Source organism: Lytechinus pictus, chromosome 13 (assembly GCF_037042905.1).
Source record: "Lytechinus pictus isolate F3 Inbred chromosome 13, Lp3.0, whole genome shotgun sequence".
Lineage (NCBI taxonomy): Eukaryota > Metazoa > Echinodermata > Echinoidea > Temnopleuroida > Toxopneustidae > Lytechinus > Lytechinus pictus.
Window position 1 is genome coordinate 4651462 of NC_087257.1, and position 27260 is coordinate 4678721.

General features: G+C 37.0%; 1 protein-coding gene across 1 annotated transcript; it reads left to right on the top strand.

The window, feature by feature from the left end:
• On the top strand, nt 1-26475 carry LOC129274917 (uncharacterized protein C10orf67, mitochondrial-like). The gene is made up of 16 exons (XM_064108432.1): nt 1-178; nt 2708-2828; nt 3700-3843; nt 5248-5322; nt 7463-7615; nt 8075-8213; nt 9393-9451; nt 10906-10971; nt 11645-11710; nt 12159-12266; nt 13560-13717; nt 14988-15075; nt 16208-16306; nt 18040-18148; nt 18525-18609; nt 23319-26475. Exons 1-16 carry the CDS (start codon nt 51-53, stop codon nt 23377-23379), a joined length of 1659 nt encoding a protein of 552 aa, XP_063964502.1. The 5' UTR covers nt 1-50; the 3' UTR covers nt 23380-26475.
• Nucleotides 26476-27260: the final 785 nt, after the last annotated feature.

The window sequence follows — 27260 nt, forward strand, 5'->3', positions numbered from 1 at the left end:
GACTTTCAACCGTAGATGGCGCGCATGCAAATGAAAGATAATTTTCTTGCATGATTTTCTTGACGACAAAAATGGCAAGTGACAACAATCCAGCAAAGGGGAAGGCAACGACACAGAAAATGGTTGATATTACCGTAAATAAGGGAGCTGTTGTACCATACGATATGGATGATATCCAGTAAGTTTCTAGAATGATGAATAAAATATTTCAAACGTTATTTTGTAGTTCTTTACAAGTAAAAATTAAGACAAAGATCAACCGATGATCAGCGGGCGCTGACCGGACCGGCAGCTCGGGCGATAGCGGGTTGGGCTAGCTTTGTGCCTAGGCAGCCTGTGCCTGTGCTGTGGCTGGTGTGAACTAAGTTAGACTAGTCTAGAGACTAGAGTAGACAGCCGGAGCTGGCTGGCAGCCGTCTGTTTCGAGGAGTTTTTAAACATTTTTAATTTTTTTTAATTTCTCCTCGTACACAGACGGCTCGCTATCGTGCAGCCACCATTAGGGGGTTAACAATAACATTGCAAAATCCCCCCGACGGGGCTCATCGATTTTTGTCTTTATTTCATAAAAATAAGTTAGGCCTAGGGCCTAGGCCTAACGTCCATGCGCAGTGAGTCGCCATCGGCAGTCTTCAACCTTCAATTTTGCACACAAAAAAAAATTCTTACCCAAATCTTTGTATGAGATGAAAGTATCCACAAATCCTCTCAAATATATGATAAACTTTTCTCCTGAAATTGCTACAGTTTTTAGTAAGAACATCATGAATTACACACTTCCGGAACGGCGACACAATGATGGGTATAGTTTGAGTCGCCGATTCGAAAAATCCAATACATTTACTACACAGACATATCGCGCATGCGCACACACACGCACCGATCGTACACAAAAGTGCATTGACTCAGCTGCGTTGTTGAAACCTCTCCATGGGTTGAGATATACGTTGAGTCGCCAACCCCTCTTATTTTGATAACAATTGTCATCCCCACCTTCAAAATGAAATGATCGTGAGCATTTTTTTATAATCTATATTTTGATACCAAATATTGGTAACTTGAGCGGGCAGTTTTGGAAACATCGATTGCTTAGTGTGGGCGTCTCAAATCGTCGCCCGAGAAAAATGGCAGCTTAAATTCACACCGTACGGATCCAAATTTGCAAGCTGACTTTGACTGCGCTAAGCTCCTTTGTCTTTTGCTGGATCTTTTAACCAAACGTTGCAGCATTTCAGGGAATTACTGAGGATTAATATCAGATGCCACAAGACACTTTTCAACATTGCAAAAGATTTCTAGAACCATTGTAGTCAGGCAGTGACAGGTGAGTGGCGCAACAGTAAAAAATGTGCACATGGCGACTCACTGCGCATGGACGTTAGTATAAAAAAAATTAGAAAGAACTACCAAAATAAAAATTATTATTCCGTTTTGGCCTGAAATGCACCAAAACGGGGAAAAATAAACTTAAAAAGGGAAAAAACAGTGACTTACTTAGGCTTGTTGTTGTTCGTTGTGGGTCGTTTCCACACCCAAATAAAATGATCTCCTCGGTATACTCTCAGTGTGTTTGTCACTTAGGCTGTCGCGCAACTTCACTTCACCGTTTTATCCAAACTTAATACATAAACATATGGCCATTGAGTCCCTGTACAGATCAAGCTACATCTTCGGTCTCTGTATTTGGTGAGTGGAGCCAGCGGAGTTCAGCGGAACAACCAACATAACAGAGACCGAAGCTTTTGGTCTAGTGTGAACTGTGATATGATGCTGAGGGAAGATATCTGCAATTGGGTTTTCTGGAGTGTCGGTCTATACAATGTATGATTAGGCTAAATGATTAATTGTTAGACTATCTGAGATGTAGACCAGCAAGCGTAGTGTTGCCGTTGGCAGTAGTAGAGCCTAGAGGTGCTGCCTGGTCCAAACATTGGGATTGTCCCAGATCTTCAGAAGACAAGGATATCCTCATATTTATAAACCAAGACAAATCATGTCTTGATAAATTGAGATTGTCTTTGTTTATGGGGACAGTTTTTTTTACTTACATTGTACCACTGCGGGACATAGACGGCAGTTACAGAGATTAAAATAAATAGATTCAGTGACCTCAATTCCCCCTCAGTTCACCGTCTATTTTTCACGACTTGCCGTCTTCCAATCATCTTGTTATGAAACCTGATAATGTTTACATTGACAAGCGCACTTGATCAGTGTCGGCACTTGACAGAATGAACTTAATAACAATAATATACAGTTTTTGTATAGCGCATATCACATTATGAATAATGTCTCTATGCGCTTCCAAAGGATTATTACCCCAGCTGCAGCTTGGCAGCCGTAAATAAATACTCAGATTACAGTGTACACGCATTTCAAGGAATAAATTCCTGCCAGTTACCCATTCACCTCACCTGGGTTGAGTGCAGCACAATGTGGATGAATTACTTGCTGAAGGAAACTACGCCATGGCTGGGATTTGAACCCACGACCCTCTGTTTCAAAGTCCGGAGACTAATCCACTGGGCCACAACGCTCCACACAACTTTCCTAGATTCCTTGTGTGGAGAAATCTTTGAGAATTGAGACAGTCCCTGTAATTCTGGGACGATTCCAATTTTATGACCAGCGCCTTTACTGCCCTGGTTGGCTGTTCATCCATGCCATGCCACCAAACTTGTTTCATTTTATGTTTTATTTTTTACAGACCTTCCATCTCAGACCAGCAAAAGGTCGGATTCTTCCGTCAGGATCGGGCGTCCCAGACCCTGGAGTCAGAGATCCTGGAGCTCAAACAGATGACCTATGTTCTACAGACATTGCTAAGAGTGAGTATACTGTTATGTAGTATGTATTTAACTTCCTGTTATCCTTTCAGTCATTCACCTTCACTTGTTTACAAACTCCCCCAATGTCATCTAAGAATCCCAAACCCCAATACCATTTAACTCCTAAACCTTGACCATAAAAAGACCAACCCTCAGTGAGTCAGCTAACTTCGAGGAACATAAGTTCTATTAAAGAAGTATGACTCACACTTCAGCCCCTGTAACTTGCACAGAGCATCACCACACCCCTTATACCAGAGAAAGTTTGATAGACGGTTACCTGTAGACCAATCAGATCAAGTTTAGATCACTCCCACCTTAAATTGTTACACCCCCAAAACTAATGATACCTTGATTCTAACTGCTGTTTGTCCTGTTTATAAAACACACTCTTTTGGAAGGGGAAAGAAGTTGGGATTCTTGGTCTTAGAGTAAAATATTGGCAGAAATGTGCTGATATTAATTATAGTTTAATGCCAATAATGTTGACTATGTTCAGATCAGAAAGTGATACACTCGTGTGTACACAAACGAGTTTGTATTTCTTTAAATACTTACACAACTCAGTAAGAATATTTCGTTCCGGAAAAAAAACTATTTCTTTTTCATGGGAAAGATTTATCTGTAGGCCTAATATTGAATAATGAGATGAAGAAAAAAAAATAGAAAAAAGTTGAGATTGAAAATAAAGGAGGGAAAGTCTTTTTTTAATTAAAAGACAGAAAATTATATTATTTATCGCCTTTCTCATAAGAACCTGTTAATACCACTGTAGGAATATATGAGCGTGACGGGCGATTTTCGCCTGATATAATTAAAGGATAAAATTCATGATCTTACAGTGTGATTTCTTGGTGGAATTTCTTTGCAGGAATCGAAAGAGCTGAAGCGAGAGCTTGCGGTGGCCAAGCAGGTGATGAGAGCCGACTACGAGAACAAACTCCAGGAGAAAGCCCTGGATATGTACTGCAGGATAAATGAACATGTGGAAGTCTTGGAGAGGGCCCATAAAGAGGTAAGGTGTCAACACTCATGCTTTATTCACAGCAACAAAGCCAAAGTCATGAGGGTGCGTCGTGGTCTAGTGGTTCTGACTCTCGCCTTTCAAACAGGGGTCGTGGGTTCGATCCTAGCCATGGCGTGTTTTCCTTCAGCAAGAAATTTATTCACACTGTGCTGCACTCGACCCAGGTGAGGTAAATGGGTACCGGCAGGAAGCAATTCCTCAAAAAGCTGTGCGCACCAGAATCGGTAGACTAGCTTAGCCGGGGTAATATAGGAGCGTCTTGAGCACCTAGCAAGGTGGATACGTGCGCTATACAAATCCTATATTATTATTATTAACACTAGGTTTATCAAAGCTATTGCCTTATTTCGCATGCCATATCATGGGTCAGATTGGTTGCGGTGGATGGAGCATTATAATGGGATAAATCAATGATATTTTTAGATGAAACTTGATATGTACTGCAGAATAAATGAACATTATGAAGTCTTGGAAAAGGCTCATAAAGAGGTACACTGTAAGCTGTTATTCAGCTGTGCAAACCTTTCTCACTCGAGTGGTCTGAACACACAGCCTACAAGGACTTATGTACTGAAGGCCCTCTCGCTCAACAGCAAATTTAAATGGGCTAGTCTTTTGTGAAGACCTACTTGTTGATCAAAGTTTCAATCAGGGTCTGTGTTTGCAGACTAGCAAGCTGTACACTATGTTACTGGGAAACATTACAAAGTTCAGGAGAAAGCTTGCAGACTAGTAAGAGAAAGCTCTTGATGTGTACTGCAGATAAAGGAACATGTGTAAGCAATGGAGAGTGACTTATCTTTTTGGTGATTTTCACTGAAAAAGAAGGATTTCAGTGCCTTTTAACAGTTATCAGTACTACTCCACTATTTGTTTCATGTGATGCTCCTTATAAAATGGCCCTTGAAGAGGTAAAGTTTAATTCTGATACTGTGATATTTGCCTCGATTATTTGGGAACTTAGCATCCGGTGTATCCATTCGTGTTAAAAAGGTGTGGTGCATTACCATTCCAAAGATATTTTTAAAAAAATTTATGTGAAATAATCAGTAATCAAACTTTATGATATTGCTAGTTTTGCCAATAACAATAATATGCCTCATTTATATAGTGCATTATACAATCTTTCTAAGCACTGTGTACTATGATTACCCCTGTGTTTGCCCCCGCTGCCGGCTTTTGCTTGTCCACACTGCAACAGAGTTTTTTTTTGGCAAAGTTTAAATCATTCAGGCATCTTTAAACGCACAGAAATTTGTGAAGTTATGGTCGTCTTCGCTAGCGAAGGACGAACATCATAATCAATATTACCCTTGATTCTCTGTCACTATATTATATAGAGATAGTGAAGTATGTACCATTAATCCTGAATCTCTCTTTCTCTCCCTATAGCGTGTTGAGGTGGTGAGGAGAAGCTTCCGGCAACAACTCACAAATTCTATTGCAAAAATAGCACATGAATGGAAGGTAAGTGCTTGGATTTCCTTTTCTTCCTTCTTTTTGATCCTATGCTGAAAAACTGCAGGAGTTGCTGTCCCCCACCATGTTATTCCATTAAAAAATCCATATCTTTATTGTTCGAAATAGACATGAAATGAAATACTTCAAAATTTGCTTTGCCCAATCGATCGTGGGCCCGGCAGCCGCTGTGCAGCGCCAAGTCGACGAGGCTCTATCCCTTTAATTGTTGAACGCCAAACAAGGTAGCAGTAACTCCCATCTTTTAACATCTTTTTGTCTGATGCGGCCGGGGTTTGAACCCCCGACCTCCCGGTTGCGAGAAAAAGAATTAAATTGAATTAAATAAATAAATGAATGAATAAACTAATAATATTAAAATCAATCAATCAATTAATAAGTAATTAAATAATGCTAAATAATGAATGGATGGATAGATGAATGAATAAAAAAGTAGATAAATGTAATACAAACATTTTTAAATGAATATGAATAAAAATTCAAAAATGAATAAATGAATATAATGAATGTAGTAAAATAACAATCATTTATAGGGGTGTTGTTGCTCAGTAGATAAGTCTCCGGACTTTGAACTAAAAGGACCTGGGCTCAAATCCCACTGCAGCACTCGTGTCCTTTGGCAAGGTGTTTATCTACATATGCCACTCTCCACCCAGGTGTAGTAAATGGGATTACCTGGTAGGAAGGAATTCCTTGAATGCTCGAGCATCCACTAAGGATAGCCGTGCTAAAGCCGGGGTAATAGTATGCTGCGCTTACAAATGTCATTTGTATTAACGGCAATATAAATGTTGCATATTATTATTATTGTCATTTCCTACCCTGAAATATACTATTTGAGTATAATTTTTGTCTCACCTGCATAGCAGAGTGAGACTATAGGCGCCGCTTTTCCGACGGCGGCGGCGTCAACACCAAATCTTAACCTGAGGTTAAGTTTTTGAAATGACAGCATAACTTAATATGTATATGGACCTAGTTCATGAAACTTGGCCATAAGGTTAATCAAGTATTACTGAACATCCTGCATGAGTTTCACGTCACATGACCAAGGTCAATGGTCATTTAGGGTCAATGAACTTAGACCATGTTGGGGAATCAACATCAAAATCTTAACCTAAGGTTAAGTTTTTGAAATGTCATCATAACTTAGAAAATATATGGACCTAGTTCATGAAACTTATACATAAGGTTAATCAAGTATCACTGAACATCCTGCATGAGTTTCACGTCACATGACCAAGGTCAATGGTCATTTAGGGTCAATGAACTTTGGCCGAATTGGGGTATTTGTTGAATTACTGCCATAACTTTGAAAGTGTGTTGGTCTAGTTCATAAAACTTGGACATAAGAGTAATCAAGTATCACTGAACATCCTTTGCGCATTTTAGGTCACATGACCAAGGTCAAAGGTCAATGAACTTTGGCCATAATGGGGGTATCTGTAGATTTACCATCATAACTTTAAAAGTTTATGGATCTGATTCATGAAACTTGGACATAATAGTAATCAAGTATTACTGAACATCCTGTGCAAGTTTCAGGTCACATGATCAAGGTCAAAGGTCATTTAGGGTCAATAATTTTTGGTCAAATTGGGGTATTTGTTGAATTACTGCCATAACTTTGAAAGTGTGTTGGTCTAGTTCATAAAACTTGGACATAAGAGTAATCAAGTATCACTGAACATCCTTTGCGCATTTTAGGTCACATGACCAAGGTCAAAGGTCAATGAACTTTGGCCATAATGGGGGTATCTGTTGAATTACCATCATAACCTGGAAAGTTGATGGATCTTTCTCTTGAAACTTGGACATAAGAGTAATCAAGTATCACTGAACATCCAGTGCAAGTTTCAGGTCACATGATCAAGGTCAAAGGTCATGTAAGGTCAATGAACTTTGGCCACGTTGGGGGTATTTGTTGAATTACCATCATATCTCTATAAGTGTATGGGTCTAGTTCATAAAACGTAGAAATAAGAGTAACCAAGTATCACTGAACATCTTGTGCGAGTTATAGTAGTTTTCAAAATCAGCACTGCTGCTATATTGAATCGCGTGATGCAGGTGAGACGGCCAGAGGCATTCCACTTGTTGTATTTTATTCTTATCTCGTTATTTTCAGAATCATGCAAGTAAAAAGATGAATGCCGAGCTGAAGAAACAATCGAGTAACACTGCTGCCCTCCTCGACGAACACAAAGCTCTCCAGAATCAGGTTGCTTCCCAGGAAGGCATCATCGAAATGCTTAAGATGCAGTTAGAACAACAGGCAAATGTGAGTTTAGGCTGTCTTATGGATGGGATGTAAAGCTATAGGTGCTATCCTGTACTCTGATTTGATGGTGCAGTGGCGTAACATCTACAGAAAACGAGATTGGGGGCAGAGTTTGTCATAGCGTGAACTGTGAAGTCAGTGAGCCCATAATGTTATTTAATTGGAGAAACTAAACAATGTTTTGAGATGAAGAGTACTTGTTTTGATACTTGATAATCATTGTGCAATGAATGTTTTGAGTAGTGAATTATTGTGATTATCTTTCAAACAGGCCTGTATTACAAGACTACATTACTCAGAATGTTGCATTATGGGTTAGCAACCTTTGCCAGATTTTAGGAGTGTAGGACTTAAGGTGGTGCTATTATTTCTGCTGGTTCATATCTGCTTTAAAATATCCTTTATTGTCAGCAAATAGATCAAGTCTAAACATAAACCTAGAATTATTGTTGCCATTAGGCCCCTAGGAGTGAGGCATCGACACCCAGTGCTGTTTATGAGGTGGAGGCGCTCAAGGATGAGATGGTCGCCATGAAGAGGAAAGTTGACGGCTTGGAGTCCGCTCTGGATGGCAAGGATGAACTTATTGAAGAATTGAGTAAGGATTAAGTATATCAACTCATGGAGGTTTCAATGGCGAAGAAGAAAGAGTGTTGAGGTTTCATGGTACACCATGTATTCTATCGTGGGCATGTGTTAATTCTGAAAAGGACCACGCAAACTTGATGTTTGGAAAAATGTGTTCTTGTCATCTCCTGAACATTCTCCTGAAGACGAAAAGAACACACTTGTTGAAACATCGAGTTTGGGTGGTCCCACAAGAGAATACATGGTGTACCGTGAAACCTATACACTCAAGAATAGAGTTTATTTGGGTTTTGATGGGATAAACTACCTTTCTTGAGAATAGAAAATTTTGCAATGACAGAATTTAAAGTATTCTGTATCTCTTCCGAATGGACAATCAACAATTCCTGAATTTTTAGATGAAGTAGAAGTCATTATCCAGTATGCAGGAACAGACCATTGGTTTTCGCAATTCGCATTGTACATAATTCAGAGTCTGAAGTAGTGAGACTAGATTGACTGTGCACTGTGGCTGCAGAGAGTTTGGAGTCCGACTAGTCTTCACTCTAGACATGGTATAATTGGTAAAAGTGTTTAATTTGAGTCTGTGCTTGCAGACTAGTCATTAACTATCTATGAAATGGTGACAAATTACAATGTATTGAGGTATCATGGGGGTGTCGTCTAGTAGTTGAGACTCTCGTCTTTCAATCTGAAGGACGTGGGTTCTATTCCCAGCCATGGTGTGTTTTCCTTCAGCAAGAAATTTACCTACATTGTGCTGCACTCAAACCAGATGAGGTAAATGGGTACCAGCAGGAAGTAATTCCTCAAAAAGCTGTGAGCACCAGAATCAGTAGACTAGCTTAGCCGGGGTAATATAAGAGCGCCTTGAGCACCTAACAAGGTAGATACGTGAGCTACATGTATATAAGTCCTTTATTTTATTTTTTTTTTTTTTTTTCACTATACACATTACCTGAGAACAGCCGCACATAATGCACTATTGTGCTGTTGTTACTATCTATGGCTTATAATAAAATTGTTATCAATAATATTTGTTTTCAAAAGATTAATCTTTCAGATATGTTTGATATAGCAAATAGCTTGCCAAATGTCAACGATGTATCATATCATTCAAAACTGGACTTCTGTTGCCTTATTGCAGATTGTATACATTTCTTTTATCTTTGTTTGATATACTTTACAGACAGAGATATTGAAAGGCTGAATAAGGATCTGGAGAAAGAGAGAGTGCACATAAAACAGGTGAGATCGTGTTTCATGATAATGATAAAAACTGTAAGAATGCAGTCAACCTCCTTGGTGTGTCAAACTCTTCTAAGTCGAATAATCATCAAAGTTGAAAGTCTTTTTATATATTTTCTTTTAACATGTAAATTTTCACTAAAAAGCTGGAAGTACAATTCACTGTTGTGACGTTTCGCCACATATCAATCATCTTTCGGCGATTGACAAACCCATTGTAAGAAATCCCTTATAATGTCTGAGATTATGCAGATTCTGTGTGCTCTAGAGCAAGCCAAAGATGCCTTGGAATGTTTAGCAAATCATAAGTTGATTTTTAGCTCATCCGGCCCGAAGGGCAAGATGAGCTTATGCCGTGGCGTGGTGCCGTCGTCTGTCGTCTTCAAGTCCGATTTCAAATCTGTTTGCTCTATATGATAGCACTAGGTGGGGGATTCAAAACTCCTACACAGAATTTTGAAACTCATTAAATATGCTAATTTATGCGCATTTTTCAAAATTCACAAAAAATGCTTCTTCTTTATTTGTTGACCGATTTTGATTTTTTTGTCTTCCATCTGGTAGAGCATCATGAGGTTCACCAAACTTCTACACAGAATTTTGAAATTTTTATTAGAACAATTTTTATGCTAATTTATGCAAAATTCATAAATCACAGAAAATGCCTTTCTTTATTTGTTGACTGAATTTCAAAATGCTTCTTCTTCATCATTTCAAGTCTGATTTCAATTCTGTTTGCTTCATATGATAGCTCGAGGTGGTGATACAAAATTTCAACACAGAAATTTGAAACTCATTAAATATGCTCATTTATTCATATATTTTCAAAACTCACAAAAATACTTATTTATTTGTTGATTGATTTTGATTATTTTTGTTCCATCTGAGAGCTACATGAGGTTCACCAAGGTTCTACACGGAGTCGGAGTTTAGACATTTTAACTAGAAAATCATTTATGCTTAATTTATATGAAATTTATTCTTAGATCACAAAAAATGCTTCTATGTCATTTCTTCATCAATTTCAATTCTATATCCTCAATTTATGTCACCAATATAATTCACTACAGTGTCAACTGGGCTCAAATTAAAATTGTGTTAAATTTCGTTGCGAGATGCCGGATAAGCTCCACATCCTTGATGTGCTAGTTGAAGAATTCCAGGCTATTTATCAAGTCTCAACTGATCTTACTTTAGCGAAGTTGACTGTAATAATAATAATGATATTATGCAACATGTTCCTTAGTGCTGCACATTAATACCACGCTGGTAGCACAGCTACCAATGAGGCGAACTGGCATTCAGGTTCCCATTCACTATCAATGCCATGGCTAGAAGTAATACCTATGACTTTCTTTCTCAAAGGCAAGAGTCATTTTGTTTGTATTCATCATATTATGTGTATGAATTATTATATATATTGAATATTCCTCTCTTTGTATCTATTTCCACAGTTATTGAAGGAATTGGAGGACTCGAAAGCAACAGCGATGCAAGAAATATCATCCCTCAAAAGACAGGTTTGTAAATTCATCTCCTTCATTATTGCATTTACCAAGCCTTATCATAGTGATCTATGATAAAAATACTACTTTTATAATGAATTACAGATATGATTTATGGTGTGCCAAATCCCCTCTACAGAGTGTTCTAGATGCAACGAAAGAAAGATGGAGAGAATATATGCATGTAAGACAAAACTAAAAGGCAAGATTTAGGACAATAAAGCAAGCATTAAATGGACAGGTCCTCAAATATAAGTATCTTTATGTATCAACATAAATGCACTCTTGTATAACCAATGGGAGATCATTCAGAGAGATGGACCAGCATGTGAAAAATCCTGCACCCTCCTTGCCTCTACATTTCATAAAATCTGTTGTTGCTTTTTTTTTTTGGTATACAAGTAATAAATTCAAGCAATTAAACCAGTTAATTGATTACCGTGCTCTTGAGTAGCGTTATAGAAGATGTAACTTCTGAAGGTTTCCATGGCAAAGAAGAATAGTGTAGTAGGTTTCACGGTACACCATGTATCTTTCTTGGGCAAGTGTTGGTCCTGAAAAGGACCAACACTTGCCCAAGAAAGTGGAAAAGGACCACCCAATCTGTTATAGAAGATACTGATATAGATATGTCCACCAAAGGCTAGATTATAATGTAAAGTTGCATCGTCATGTTATTATTTTTCAGGCTGAGAAACAGAGATTAAACATGGAAAAGGATATGCAGGAAAAAATGAAGAAGTCGAGAGATGATGTAAGTATAAGTATATTTTGTGTTGAATTCATCCTTTCAACTTTATTTGGTGGTTATTCAAGTGGGTCACTTACTCATGGTAGTTAAATGCTTATTTCAAATCCGATACCAAGTTTATATCTTAACCATTTTTTATGGGATTGAATGCAATTTCAAAATCACAATAACTGCCAAATTTGAGCTGCTAGACCACACCTCTTGTTTGAGAACATGAATCTTTTGAATGAATCAAGTCAACAGTGAATAAAGTGATGAAGTTACAAAGTAATTTCTTAAACCTAACATTTTTTTTGTGGGGGAGGGGATATCACACATTTATCTTAAATAGATCTTGCAATAACATGTATTTCATTAAGGTGCATGACTCGCCTATGATCGATCATTGATAATTCTCAGTGGTTTTTTTTCTGCAACACTTTGATTTTTGTACTTCCATTTTATTTTTCAGATGTTGAATCTTGCTAAGCAACACGCAGCAGAGGCTCAGAAGGCAGAGGAAGAGAGACTCAGACTTCTCGCAGAGAAAGAGAAACAAGCTAGGGAAATACAGAAAAATGTATGTTTTATGCTTTTCCTTCATTTTAATTTCAAGTTCATCGTTGATTTCATGGAGGATAGAGCACAGATTGTGTCGTCGTACCAAATCCTTTTATTGTTTCATGATTTTTGTTCCCCCACACCCCAAGATACAGCCATTGAATGTGAATTAACAAAGAAAATCCACAGGTAACTCGGCAGTGACATTATCAACAATATTGTTCAATCAACTGCTTTCAAATTGCAATATATATTTTATTGTTTCATGATTTTTGTTCCCCCACACCCCAAGATACAGCCATTGAATGTGAATTAACAAAGAAAATCCACAGGTAATTCGGCAGTGACATTATCAACAATATTGTTCAATCAACTGCTTTCAAATTGCAATATATCATAATTCTGCTGATTCGTGCATGAAGTGGGAGTCATGCTCTGATGTATTATTTTCTGTGCATCAAAACTGCAAATTTTTTGTTCAAGTTGCACAAAATAGCTTTATAGTGTATTGATAGGTTAATAAGGTTACTGCCATGAGAGCTGGTATCAAGAGGGTATAAAAAAATAACGAAACCTAATGAATAACTTGTAAAAGTTATATTATATTCAAAGGAAATGTCCATTGTCATATCACGCTTATCAAAGTTTCAAAATTTACTTTCACATTTCCATAAAAACACAAATACAATAAAAACAAATTAAATGAAATACAGGAAACATAAAACAAACTAGAATAAGCCAATATGTAATTATCATAAGAGAGAATTTCATGAAAGGACATGTCAACGTTTTATTTGACAAATTTTGTTCTATCTGACAGTAGCCATAGTAACCATGCTCATAATTCAATTAAAACTAAGGTAAATTGTCAGATCTGGGCCCCGTCTTACAAAGAGTTTCGATTGATCCGATCAACCACAATTATGGAAAGCCAGCAGCGTCAACATCTAAAATGCATGTTTACTTAAAATGTTTTCTAGATGATGATGCTTACTCATACATTCATTGTTGTCTTGATGTGTTGGTGTGTTCCCTTTCGGGTATAAACGATGTTTTGCATATTTCCTATATACAAAATTATTACAATGATGGATTTCCATATCGTTGGGTTTGAACGGATCGATCACAACTTTTTGTAAGAGAGGGCCCTGAATCGCATCGGATGACAATTAGCAATGAAATGTGTCCCAGATATGTCTTTGATGTTCCTATCTTTTTTTTCTTCTTTTTTTTCCTCTTTCCTTCTTCATTTGTCATTCGTTTGTTTCATCATGTATTTGTCCATTTATTGATGTCTATAATTTGATTTTAGGAGCAAGAAATAACTGCGAAGGCAGCCGAGTCAGGAGAAGAAATCTCCAAATTGAACCGCCTTGAGAAACATCTGAGGGCAGAGATTGCAAGACTCAAGAAGGACCTGGGAAAGAGCACCAAATTATGGGAGAAGAAATTTAGTGTGTTACAAAGAAGGTAAGTAAAAGTGAGAGATGGTCCATGAGGCAAAACCGTCATTGGAGAAAGCAGACCCCTGTTAGGAACCATTGAAAGCCTAAATCACCCCAGGCCAGTTATTTAAGTATCTAAACATGTGTTTCTTGACCTCGATGTGTCTGAAAAAAACTAAACCGCAATTACATCTGCAGCGCGCCGATTCAAGCAAACTCACTCGCCATCGCATGCAGTCATTTTTTTTTCTCTTTAATAGTTTCCTTATTTTGGGGCCGATTTTCTTCGTTCGAAATTGAAAACAAATTAACATTGAATTTCAAAATACAATATGCCTTTGAAAACTTGATTAAATATCAAATACAATAATTTAATTGCGAAAGGCCTACTATTGGCAGAGCTGCTCTTACATAATATCACAGCTGACAAGTCACATGTAGGAGCAGGAGTCGGTTTCAACTTTTTCCCAACTAGCCAGACAACAGAGCTGCCAAATAATAGGATTTTATCCTATTTAGTGGGATTTTTAAGGGGGGAAATAACGTTGGATTTTAGGCTTGAAAGTAGGATAAAAAGAAATGTTTTAGAAAAGGATTTTTTTCACAATTAAGGTTGGCAGCTCCAAGGCAAGCTAGTTCAAAAAACGTTAGCCCTCCAGAGGTTATTTCATTAAATTATTCATTAATTCACAATATCACATGCGACACAAAATTTTGACGCACCACACCGGCCAGCTACAAATTTTAATTAGCTTGCATGCTACAGACCTGCCAACCAGTACGTTTCAGCCGTATTTAGTACGTTTTTGCAACCAATATACGGCAGTACGTTTTTTCTTTGAAAAATATGTTTTTTGTATTAAAAAAAAATATATATATATTTTTTTTTTTTACTAAATCGTAATTTATTGAGAAAAATAATCTCTATATGTCTCTATTTCATAAAACGTACACAAATAGGGTTATTAGGTCAATGTAATTTCAGGTAACTTTTTTTTTTTTCAATCATTTTGTTAAAACCAGGGTGACGATATACACATGTTTTAATGTTTTGTTTTTTTTCATCTGCAAGAGCAGTGCGCATTTTAGCTTGCATGCAGCTTGAGCGCCGCGATGAGCGAGTGCGCCAAGAATTTTATTATGAAATACACTTTTTTTGCTTATTTTTCACAAAACAGTGATATGCACAACTAGGTGACAAGGAAAGTTATGTGAGGGGTTAGATTAAGTTTAAGTGAAATGATATAGTATACATCCTATTTATACTGCCTATTTCTTATATTGTTTATTCACAGTATGTATGCGCTGAAGGATGAGAGTTACCTGAGGCAAACATTACAGAAGCAAGCAGCTACTCTCCACCATGCCACAGTCATGTACGCTGTAAGTATCACTATTCTTCGTTTATTTTTCCCAGTCAACTCCACCAACTGGGCAGCGATAGATGGGTAGCCTGTGATGAGAGAGGGTTTGAAGGAAAATGAAATCTTTGGGACAGGATAGCTTGTGTGAAAACAGAAAAATCAAATAATCAGATCAACGAAAGTTTGAGAAAAATTGAATAAAGAATAAGAAAGTTATGAGCATTTGAAGTTTAGATCATTACTGTAGTGTAGATCCTTTCATTGGCAATGCGACAAAGATGTGTGATGTCACATGTGAACAACTTTCCCCATTACTTTTATATATATTTCACTTAATAAACTGCCTCTTTTATCACATCTTTTTAGATCATGTATTCTTTCTGGGGTATTTTATAGTCCATCAAAGGGAATATTGTTCACAGGTGACATCACACATCTTTGTCGCATTGCCAATTGGAGGATCTCCATAGCATTAGTGATTGCAATATGTAAATGCTGATAACTTTCTCATTATTTGTCAGATTTTTCTCAAACTTTCTTAGATCTTAATCTTTGATTTCTTCCCTTTCCACACAAGCCCAGTTGTTCCAAAGGTTTCATTCCTGTTTAACCTAAGGCAGAAAGTCTGCAATCTTTCTACCAGATATCAACTAGTTTGCTGAGCGAACCCTTTAACTTGAGGAAAGTGGTCTCAATATACAACCTCATGTCCTGGCAATGATTTGCATACAAAAGGCCTCCTCTCATTTTCAGCAAGTTGTATTTTGGCTTGTCTTGTATGAAGACCCACTTGTTGATCAAAGTTTCCAATTAAGGTCTGTGCCTGCAGACTAGATTGCAACATTGTAATTAATTGTTGTCCTGTCTCTTTGATAGTTAAATTATTTATTTTCTTTTTCTTTATTTTATTTATCTATCATATTTTTTTTGGGGGGGAGGGGTTTCTTTTTTCATTTTTTAGCTTCCTTAAAGGGGAACCTAGATTTTCTTCCTTCTCCCGTAGATACTTTACTCTTTAACATATTAATGTCATAAGCAAGTTTACTGTATAACAAACTTACAACAATCATAAAAATTATCCTACATACCTTCTATCAATTATAAGTTTTGTTACCGTAAATCTGCATTCTATCCGTATTCCTTATATCTAGAATGATTCCTCAGGCAGCGTGGCTAGAAGTGCAACCATCCAGCCCCAGGCTCCCCAGCCATCGCCCAACACCAAACCCAAGGGACCACACCCACCTCTGGTATGTGATCTCACATTCCATTGACACTGTTGCTTTCGTGGATTGGGTTAACTATGTACGGTACAAAGTCTGTTGGGATTTTGAAAGTCTTAAAGTGATCCAGTTGATTTCATCAAATGGTGACCCGACATTTGTTCCTGCGACAATTGCTTCGGGCTTTGGTTGTCTAAGACCCCTGTTACACCGGATTTCCGTAGTAGTCTCGTTAAAGCAGACTCGGGCAGGTTTCTAATCCGGTGTAAACCTACCCGAGTCTCCTGAGCAAACCTATCTTGGACTACCTCGCGATGTGTTCCGAGACCAGTCTCGGGGCGCCCCGAGACTGCTTTGGATTCGGTGTAAACGCAAACCTGCCCACGATGGGTCCGAGACAGGTTCGCTTGATGCACTACACATGGAACGATTATCCAAACAAAGTGCGCGCTTGGCGCCCTGCAAGACCTATGTCGGACAGTTTTGGTAAGCTGGTGTAAATGCACAGAAAGCTGTCTCCGTGCGCCCTGTGACTTGTTACGATTTGGGTGTAATAGGGGGTCAAAAATTTAGGTCAAGTTTTCGGAAACTAGTCTCGGGGCACCTCGAGACTGCTCTCGGGAAGGAAATCCGGGCCCCGTCTTACAAAGAGTTGCGATTGATCCAATCAATCACAACTATGGACGGCCAGTAACGTCAACATCTCTTCTGCATGTTTTTTCAAAATATTTTCTAATTATGATGTATATTCATGCATTCATTGTCTTCTTGAAAATTCACTGTGCTTCTCTTTGTTTACAAAGGACAATGTTCAAATTTCCTGTAGAATAAATTATGACAATGATGGATTTACATAGAGTTACAATTGATTGGATCAATCGTAACTCTTTGTAAGACGGGGCCCCGGTGTAACAGTGGTCTAAGGTGTAGGGTTAAGGTTGCAATAGGGTTTTATGTTAGGTTTAGGTCAGGGTGTAGTGTTATATCCAGTGTTGAAGTCATTTGATTAGTGTGTGAAATTTATAGCGGTGCAATTTTTGAGGAGGCGCGATAGCTCAGTCGGTAGAGCGGGGGATTCGTATTCTGGTCACCCGGGTTAGATTCACACTTGGTGCGCTAGTGCCCTTTGGTAAGGCATTAATCCTCATTACCAGGTCCTTCGGAGAGGACCTTAAGCCGTCGGTCCTCTGGTTGCTTGCTTACAAGCATTCATGCTTTCTTAGCAATCAGGTAAAAAATCCCAATCAATCAATCAATCAATTTTTGCCGGATCAAATGTATATAGTCATTACACTATTGCAAAAGGTTTTCATTACTTACAATTTGTCATTCATTGTCAGTTACCATGGTAATAGTACTTTTCTGCCAATCAAAATCATAAGAATCCATCAAAATGACAACTTGTCTGTGATTATTACCTTCACAAAATTACGCCCTGCTCCTTCTTAACCTATCACTTGTATGTTAAAATTGATTTTGAAACTTTGATGCAGTTGGATGCAACACTACACCAACTTTCATCTGAGTGATTAGGTAAAAAATAATCATGTATTAGTGGGTTAAGAATTATAACTCTATTGTACCTGAGATTATGATTTCTAGACATATGTGGAATTTGAAAACTCAGTTTCTCAGAAAACAAAAATTGTATTGTGGAATCTTCACTTCTATAAATCATTGATTGATATAAAGGAAAATATCTGGTTCAACATGAACACTGAGTATTTATTGTTCCTATCCTCCCTCTTCATTTCTTTCAGCCTGGAATTGGTCAAATAAACCCCACCAGGGATAGGAAAATGGAAGTGATGTCTGCATACACTGTATCCCCTCCACCAGGGCGGGGCATAGACCTATTCTCAGTCAACGGTAAGCTTCTTTCTATGTCTGTTTGTGGGCAAACTTTTTACATTTTTCAAATATTGTTCTTATTCATTTATTTCTTTTATTTCGTTCTCTTTGAAAATATTATTTTTGTTCTAATTTATTTTTATTTAATATTTTCACTTATTCTTATTTGATTGTTGTTTTTTATTTCATTTATTTGTGTGATTTTTTTTTGGGGGGGGGATTATGATCTTGGACTGCATTCTGTTTTAGTTTGTGTACTTGTATTTCATTTAATGTATATTTTCTGTTTGTGAATATGTAATTCTATGAAGACAAATATCTTCATTGCAGTTGCAAATAATTTCAAATCAATTTAAATCACATTTGATTTTGCTATTCTGTTTTTGTCAAACAGAGGGTCAGATCGTCGAACCAGATGATGATTATGAAAACTTCACGGATGGAAACTTCTTGCCCCTACCTACCCCTCCCCCACCCAGGTGAGATATGACAGTGTGTGCACGCCCTCCTCCCCTCCCCAACACCCCTGGCACCCTTCAGTGATGTCATGTGTGGACTAGCAAGGGAAATTAGTGTCTACTAACAGCACATTCACACATCTGCATCACAGTGACTGAGGAGTTTTAGTAAATAGATGTAGTAGTGGTAGTAATGTTGGAGTAGTAGTAAAAGTAGTAGTAGTAGTAGTAGTAGTAGTGGTGGTAGTAGTAGTAGTAGTAGTAGTAGTGGTGGTGGTGGTGGTGGTGGTGGTGGTGGTGGTGGTGGTGGTAGTGATAGTAGTAGTAGTAGTAGTAGTAGTAGTAGTAGTAGTAGTAGTAGTAGTAGTAGTAGTAGTAGTAGTAGTAGTAGTAGTAGTAGTAGTAGTAGTAGTAGTAGTAGTAGTAGTAGTAGTAGTAGTAGTAGTAGTAGTAGTAGTAGTAGTAGTAGTAGTAGTAGTAGTGGTGGTGGTGGTGGTGGTATGAATGTAAGGTCCTCTTTCTAATTTTGTTAAGATTTTACTTTTTATTTTGATTACTAGCAATTAGAATGAGAATAAACTGCTAAAATGACACTAAAAGAAGATACTCAACTGGGATAAATTTGAACACAAATATCACCTTTCCTGTCCCCAATTTTGATTAACATTGACTCTTCTCCCATAATGCATGAAATTTAATCCCTGACCTTTAATTCATTCTACTCATAACTCTTGCCCTATAATTCACCTTGAATGGACCATTTCAGCTTAATTATTAATCACCTGTATGAACAATTATATCAACCTTTAATCTTAACCTTTGACATGACCTTAATTTAACTTCTGACCTTAAATCATTGTAACTCTTGCCCTATAACTCTCCTTGCATGCACCCTTTTAGCTTTATTGATATAAAACCTTACCCTTTCACCACCTATATGAAAGAATATGTCCACAGTCCATCCATGACCTTTAACCTTGACTTTTGACCTTTAACCTCTCGCCTTATACTCATCCTTACTCTTGCTATATAACTCTCCTTGCATGCACCCTTTTAGCTCTATAGACATGTATCCTTACACAGTCACCACCTATATGAAAGACTATGTCAATCCATGACCTTTAACCTCTCACCTTATTATACTTATCCTAACTCTTGCAATATAACTCTCCTTGCATGCACTCTTTCAGCTCTACAGACATGTATCCGTACCTAGTCACCAACTTTATGAAAGACTGTCAGTCCATGGCCTTTAACCTCTCACCTTATTATTATCCCAACTATTGCACTGTAACTCTCCTTGCATGTACTCTTTCAGCTCTATTGACATGTATCCTAACTCAGTCACTACCTACATGAAAGATTACATCAATCCGTGGTTATTGACCACTGATACCTGAAGGTATTCTTTGATCTTTAAAATCATTGCAGAAAAAAGAAGGAAATTGCAAAGTTCGTGCAAAGAAAATATCATCTAGAATCCATTTTCCAATGCATTAAAGGAAAATAGAGTGAAGTTTCATGTAGTTTTTTCTTAGATTTTTTTTTATATGGTAAAGGAGAATAAACATATACACTGTTTATGCTTTTTTGACATTGTTTTAACATATGTGTATCCCAGATTTGAAAATGGCATGACTCGATGAAAGTTGCATGTTTTTATTTGTCATGATATTTGATATGAATTGGAAATTAGAAATATTACCCATGCATGGTATACGGAATAATTTAAAAACTGTTTCTGACGAGTTTACATGTATTTACTAAAAATACTTAGCAATTGTCATATACCTGTTAGCATTGATTTTTTATCCTTTGGTATCATAACCATTGGCTTGGTACATGTAGCATAAATCTTAGAAATTGATCACAGATAAAGATTTTACAATTGATTGCATTGATTACAATGCACAATCAATCACTACTATCAGTTGTGTGATCAGTCGCTGCGCTTTGTGTTACAGGACCATGGGGACTGTTTTATGTAGCATCTTATCAGTGATTTTATTGGTGATGTTTTAAGCTACTGAAATCCTTGTGTATGAACGGCTGATAGCAAAATGTTGCGTGAAACAGTCCTACCTGTCTGTTTCCCTCACAGAGTTTGTATAATGCTATGTTTAAGTCAACTGAGTTGTCATTCAAAACTATTCCAAGTACTAGTAAATTGATCATAAGTAAGGGCATTTGTATATTTCCTTTTGACTTATTTTGTGTACTTTATGGTAATACATGTATACTTCATAATTCACTGTACCATTACATATGTCATATTGTCGTAATTCATGCACATCTGTTCCCATGACCTATGACCCTTTCTTGTGCTACAATTGAGAGACCCTTTCAGTCAGGGAGTGGCATTTCTCTAATTCAAATAATCGTTCACAATAAGAACTTTAACCTAATAAGATGATATGTCAACTTTAATTGATTGGAAAAAGAAATTATTGAGAATTTGATGCAATAGATTCTGACTTCAGCACAAGAAAGTGTCACTATAAGGGCTTATAACTAAAGAACAGCTTTATAAAATGAGTCGGTTGAATATTTATGCAATTTAAAAAATTCTGGTTAGGAGTTCCCAACCGAAATTTAATGATCTCAACCAGAAAAAACATCCGGTTGGGGTTTTTTGCAACAGACCCCTGGTGGGTGTTTCATAAAGCTGTTCGTAAGTTAAGAGCGATTTTAAGAACGACTGATCCTTTTGTGGTAAATGGTATATTCATTTGTGATGGTTTAGCGCGTAACAAAGGATCACCAGTCGTATAAAGTCGCTCTTAACTTACGAACAGCTTTATGAAACGGGTTTTCTTTCCATAACATTTCATGATCTTCTGTAACATGTACATGTACTCTGTACATTGACTATCCTCACTTAGGACCTATCATATGTCCATGATCAGCACAGTTCAAATGCCATGATTTTGTTTTTGTGCACTTCCGTTTAATCATCAATACTGCTTTCCTTTTTTGCATTGGGTGGCTTGCATATTTTTTTTTAAATAGGGTATATATAGTACTCTGTATTGTGGACCATGAAATGTTTTCTCACAGATCATTTCTTTTCAAGAAAATAAATAATTTCTCTTCACTTTTTATACTTTTGTGTGGCTATTAACTTTCCTGGTGGATGTTTCATAAAGCTGTTTGTAAGTTAAGAGCGACTTTGAGAATGACTGATTAACCTTCAACCAGCAAAATAATCACCAATTAACACCAGTCGCTCTTAACTTACGAACAGCTTTTATGAAACGGCCCCCTGCACTCAATCCCATCCTTGCAAGAAAATAGAATCTCTTCACTACTTACATTGCATGGCTGTTGACTTTCCTGTGCTCACTCCCTCCATACAAGAAAATTTAACCTCTATTCATTGTATGGCTTTTGACTTTTCTGCATTCATTCCTTCAATTACAAGAAAATAAATTCTCTTTACTGCTAACATTGTATAGCTGTTGACTTTCTTGTACTCACTCCTTCCATACAAGGAAATAAATTATCTTTACTGCTAACATTGTATAGCTGTTGACTTTCTTGTACTCACTCCTTCCATACAAGGAAATATATTCTCTTCATATGTCTTATACATTGTGTTGCTGTTGGCTTTCCTGCACTCGCTCCATCCCTACAAGAAAATGTAATATCTTCACTAATTACACTGTATGGCTGTTTATTTTCTCGCACTCACTCCCTCCATACAAGAAAATAGTATATGTCCTACATTGTATGGCTGTTGACTTCACTGCTCTCACTCCATCATTGCAAGTTAATGGAATAATTTCATTCCCTCCATTGTGTGGTTGTTAACTTTTCTGTTCTCATTTGATCCTTGCAAGAAAAAAACATATTGTCACTACTTATTTCATGGCTGTTGACTTTTCTGCTTTCACCTTATCTTTGCAAGAAAAGGAAATCCTTTCACACCTTGCATTGTGTGGCTGTTGATTTTCTTGCACTCACTCCCTCTGTTAAAGGGGAATCCAGCCTTTGCTATAAAATGTTGTGTTGGGAAGGAGAAAAATAAATTAAACAGAATGGCGAAAGTTTGAAAGAAATCGGACAAGGAATAAGAAAGTTATAGCTGCTTTTAAATTGAGATCACTAATAGTATGTAGATTTCAAATTGGCAACTGGGTAAGTAAATTATGACAAGGGGCAAGGACAACTTTCCATAGGCCATGTACTTTATTATCAGGGATTTGTGGTTTTCTCCTAAGTACCCATTCCCCTGGGGCAGTAATCTAAATATAATCCAGGTAGTATATTGTTTTAAGTCCTCATGAAAGAAAAATATAATTTGAAATAAAACTTTTGGGGAAAATGACATTTTAGCCACAATATGTATTGGAGTACATGGAAGAGTAGTCCTTGCCTTACATCACTATGACATCCCATATGCGGCCAATTTGAAGTCTCCATGGGTATAGCGATTACCAATATTTACAACTTTTAAAAAATCATAACTTTCTTGTTGTTTGTCCAATATTGTTCAAACTTTCACCTATCAACTTTTCTGATTTTTCTTTTTCTTATAAAAACAAGTTTTTATTTGGGTTGGATTCCCCTTTAAAGAATATAACATCTCTTCATGACTTTATGGCTGTTGAAGTTCTTGCACTTACTCCATCCCTGCAATAAGATCTAGATGTGTGCACCAGATCTACACCTGTTTTGCTCTTTTCAGGGTAAAAATACTGATGTTATTTTGTGCTCTGTCGCCCTCTCAGGTGGATAAACGACGACAGCAGACCTCCGTCCCGCAACCCAGAGCTCCTGATGGCATCCTGATCTGTACTGTTGAAGCATATTATCAAAAATAGTGTTGAATCTGTCATGAACATTTAGCTTTCAGTTAGTAGTACTCATAAATCGTGAGGCCTGATTCTATTGATAGCCTTCCTCTTCTTATGGAAGACCTGGAGAACGATTTCATCAACTTGTGCCGAAACCTTGAAGAATAATGCCTTTCAGCAGCTCAAAAGCTATAAGGCGGGATGAAAATTTTTAATAGATATCATTGTGTAAGTGCCTTCACTGCCATTGTGAAGATAATTTAACTTTCACTTTTAAAAAATTATGTCATCTGATGTCTGAGCTGTACTGTTGAAGCATATTATCAAGAATAGTATTGAATCTGTCATGAACTTCAGTTACTCATGAATCATGAGGCCTGATTCTATTGATAGCAATCCTCTAGTTGTGGAATGACATGGAGAGTACTTTCATCAACATTTGCCACAACTTTCAAACCTTGAAGAATAATGCCTTTAAGCAGCTCAAAAGCCATACTGCCGTACTTTGGCAAAAGGAAGTAAGTTACAAAAGTATCATTTGTTGTAAATGAGCAATTTGTGTTCGTCATTTGCAATGCAAGTTAACAGCATATTTTCTTCAATATCTTTCCAAAGAACGATAACTTCTTCCCCAAATTTTGCCTCAACGTGCAACATACAAAGGATGTTTCAGAAACAACAATAACTCAGATTTGACTGATGTGTCACTTGCTTCCTTTTGCCACAGTTTGGAGGTAGAAGGCGGGATGAAAACATTCAATGTATATCAGTACGAAGTCCCATCACTGACTGCCATGGTGAAGAAAATTTAACTTTCACATATGTCATCTGACAAATTGTCAGGTCTGACAACTTTCCAAGGATTTGATTGGCCAAGAGGCTCAAGAGTCTGTCACTATGGTAACTGTCTGGTAAAATAGACTTCGTCAGATAACACATCGACTAGTCCTTTCATAAAACTCTCAGAAAAAAGTCATTCTCTGGAATATCACAGATAATGGGTGATTTCAAGTGTGGTGTTGAAGTGTAGTGTTGGTGTTGTAGCAACATTACACCAGCCACAATATGTACTTGGAAGTCTGGTGTTTGAATTTGCCTTAGAAAATGTTACATTTCTGGCAGTTTGTGTTGAATGCTGATTGTAAGATTTTGTCTGCTGAACCAAGGATTAGTGCTGGTGTTTAAGATCCTATGAAATTTTCCATTCATGATCACCAATCCTCAGAAATTTGGGGAACAACTATTCCAGTTCGGCATTGGTGTTAGTTTTGGTGATCTCAATTTCTCTTATGGCCTCTTATGACTTGTACCATAAACAAATTTACCAATTAGCAATGATAATTGGAATACATTTTAGGAGGTAAATGTACCCTATGTTTCAATTATCTAAAATCAATCGAAATTGAATATATGAGAGCAAATAATAATCGTTCAAGCACTTATATTTTTTTATTGAAGGAGGATTTTTTTTTAAACGAAATGTGTCATCAGTTAAATACAAATGAGCAACACATTGTTGTATCTTGCAAGAAAAACCCTATAAAATTAATTTTCTTGATTATGAGGAAAAGGAAATTTCCTGCAGAGGGATTGGGTGTAAAGCAGTTGCTTTTTGGAACGATATTGTCCTAATTATATCATTACCCTGGTAATCAGATCCTGGCTTGCCCACACACAATGTATGCACTTTGTCCACTCCTTGGGGAACATTCCAACAAGAGTTTCCAAAGTCAATTATACTTGGCATACTACATAGGCTTTCCCATCGTATGATCATACATGTAGGGTCATTTGCCATACCCTGTGTGACCTTTTTGACCAGTCTGGTATGCAGTGATATAGATACTCTGTATAACAGCAAGGTATATGTTTTCATTTACATGTACATGTATGCAAGGGGTTTAGTTTCAAATCCGTTCACTCCCATGTAGAAAACAATCTTGGTTATCATCTCATAAAGCCGTTCCAGTGAATAATATTCCTGGCGTAACTTCTGAAGGTTTCCATGGCAAAGAAGAATAGTGTAGTAGGTTTCACGGAACACCATGTATCTTTCTTGGGCAAACGTTGGTCCTGAAAAAGGACCACCCTGGCGTCCTGGTATTGCATAGAAATTTGCTCCACATTTTTTAATGATTGCTACTGAAAAATTATTCTTGTGTAACCTTTTTTTTTCACATAGGGACTGTGCAGAACATAGTTGAAAGCTTTTGTCTTATAACCAGTAATGCTAATCAAATTTGAGAAGTGAAATTATTCCCTCCTGTTCATAAAATGCACGTAAAAAAATCAGGTTCTCATTTAAATGTATTCCTATTAGCACAAGTTAATTTTCAAATCCAATCTTTTCAGATTGAAATTCTCATTGTGTGAAAACAAAGTTTTTTATGTGGCGAGATTGGATTAGGGTTATTGAAAGTTTAGTCCTATTGTATTAAAATAAATATCATTTTGCACAAGAAACGGTCACCAGTTGTGCATAAAATCAAGCTCAACGTACGAACGACTATTTTTTTTTTTCATTACGTTTCCTAACAAATAACTTTTATGAAGATACTAAAAACGTAGAGGCATAGTCAACCAAGCAAGTGCCAGATGAGCATTCAGTTCTGTAAGGTTAAACATTCATTTTGATCAAATTGGTAAAATGTGCTTCATTGATGTCGTCACTATGCTGTATCGAACATGTATATATTGTAAATAAGATTACTTCCATATATTTAAGTATTCATGAAAACCGTCCAATTTCACACTGATGAAAACAGGTATTTACATATTGTATTTATAATTAATTATATCATTGATGCCTTATGTGTGGAAACTTTAGTGATCAAATTCATTTATTATGAATAAATATATAAATCCGTGTATAAAGTACTACAAAATATGTATTGTGATCTACTCACCAATCTACATATGCCATACTGCTAATATACCAAATATAAAATGTGAATGAAACTATGCAGTTTGTTAATTACTATTTGCAATGGAGGTAAAAGGTATAACATTATTAAGTATATTTTGGCTGTTAATTTGAGCAAAGATCTATGCAAATTATTAAGATGAATAAAATGTGGCCTACAAATCTTAACTTATTTGGTCAATGTAGTGTTTTTTTTTTGTGTTTTATTATGTTATGAATAAGGACTTGCCTGATGCCCCGGATATTTCCCCATTTCTCTTTTCATTCATCTTGGGATCATTTCATGAAACAAATAGGTAGTGATTTTTCACTGACAGTTGTTACAAGCTACTGAAATCCTTGCATCTGATTGGCTAAGAGCGAATTGTTCAGTGAATATCGCTGACAAAATTTTCATGAAATGCTCCCCTTGTCCATTTCTCCTTCATCATTTTCATATTCTGGGCCTTGTAATATGAAAGCTTCAACAGCGATTGATTGTGAAACTGATTTCAGTGATTAATTGTATTGATTGGAGGTCGTGTGGTCCAGTGGTTAGAGCATGGGACTCATAATCGCAAGGTTGTGAGTTTGCATCCCAATAACTCTGCCATTGTCTTCACTTTGATAAAAAGGCCCGAGAGATATCTGTCGTCTATAACGTCAGCCACTATGACCGACTAATCTAGACGTAAAATGTTTCATAGATAATTGGTTATACATGTATATCAGCTTGGCGTTTACCAGCAAAATGCTGTCCTGCCGAGTTCCTACTGGAGTTACCACAAACAGAAACAGATTATTGTGTATGATCGATTGTAAACTCAGCCCCATAATCAATCGCTAAGCTCCATGTTGCAGGGCCCAGTTCTGGAACTCTTCAATTCTGGCGATTGACGAATAGAGTACCGAAGCGAGGACGTCACTTTTTTTGCATTTCAGCATTTTTGATACCATATTTTGGTAGAGCATGA

Bases quoted from the DNA above. Each gene is read 5' to 3' on its own strand.
- LOC129274917 (XM_064108432.1), top strand. From the start codon at position 51: ATGATTTTCTTGACGACAAAAATGGCAAGTGACAACAATCCAGCAAAG. The intron at 7,616-8,074 runs GTGAGTTTAGGC...TGTTGCCATTAG, and splicing joins AGTTAGAACAACAGGCAAAT to GCCCCTAGGAGTGAGGCATC. The intron at 18,610-23,318 runs GTGAGATATGAC...TCGCCCTCTCAG, and splicing joins CCTACCCCTCCCCCACCCAG to GTGGATAAACGACGACAGCA.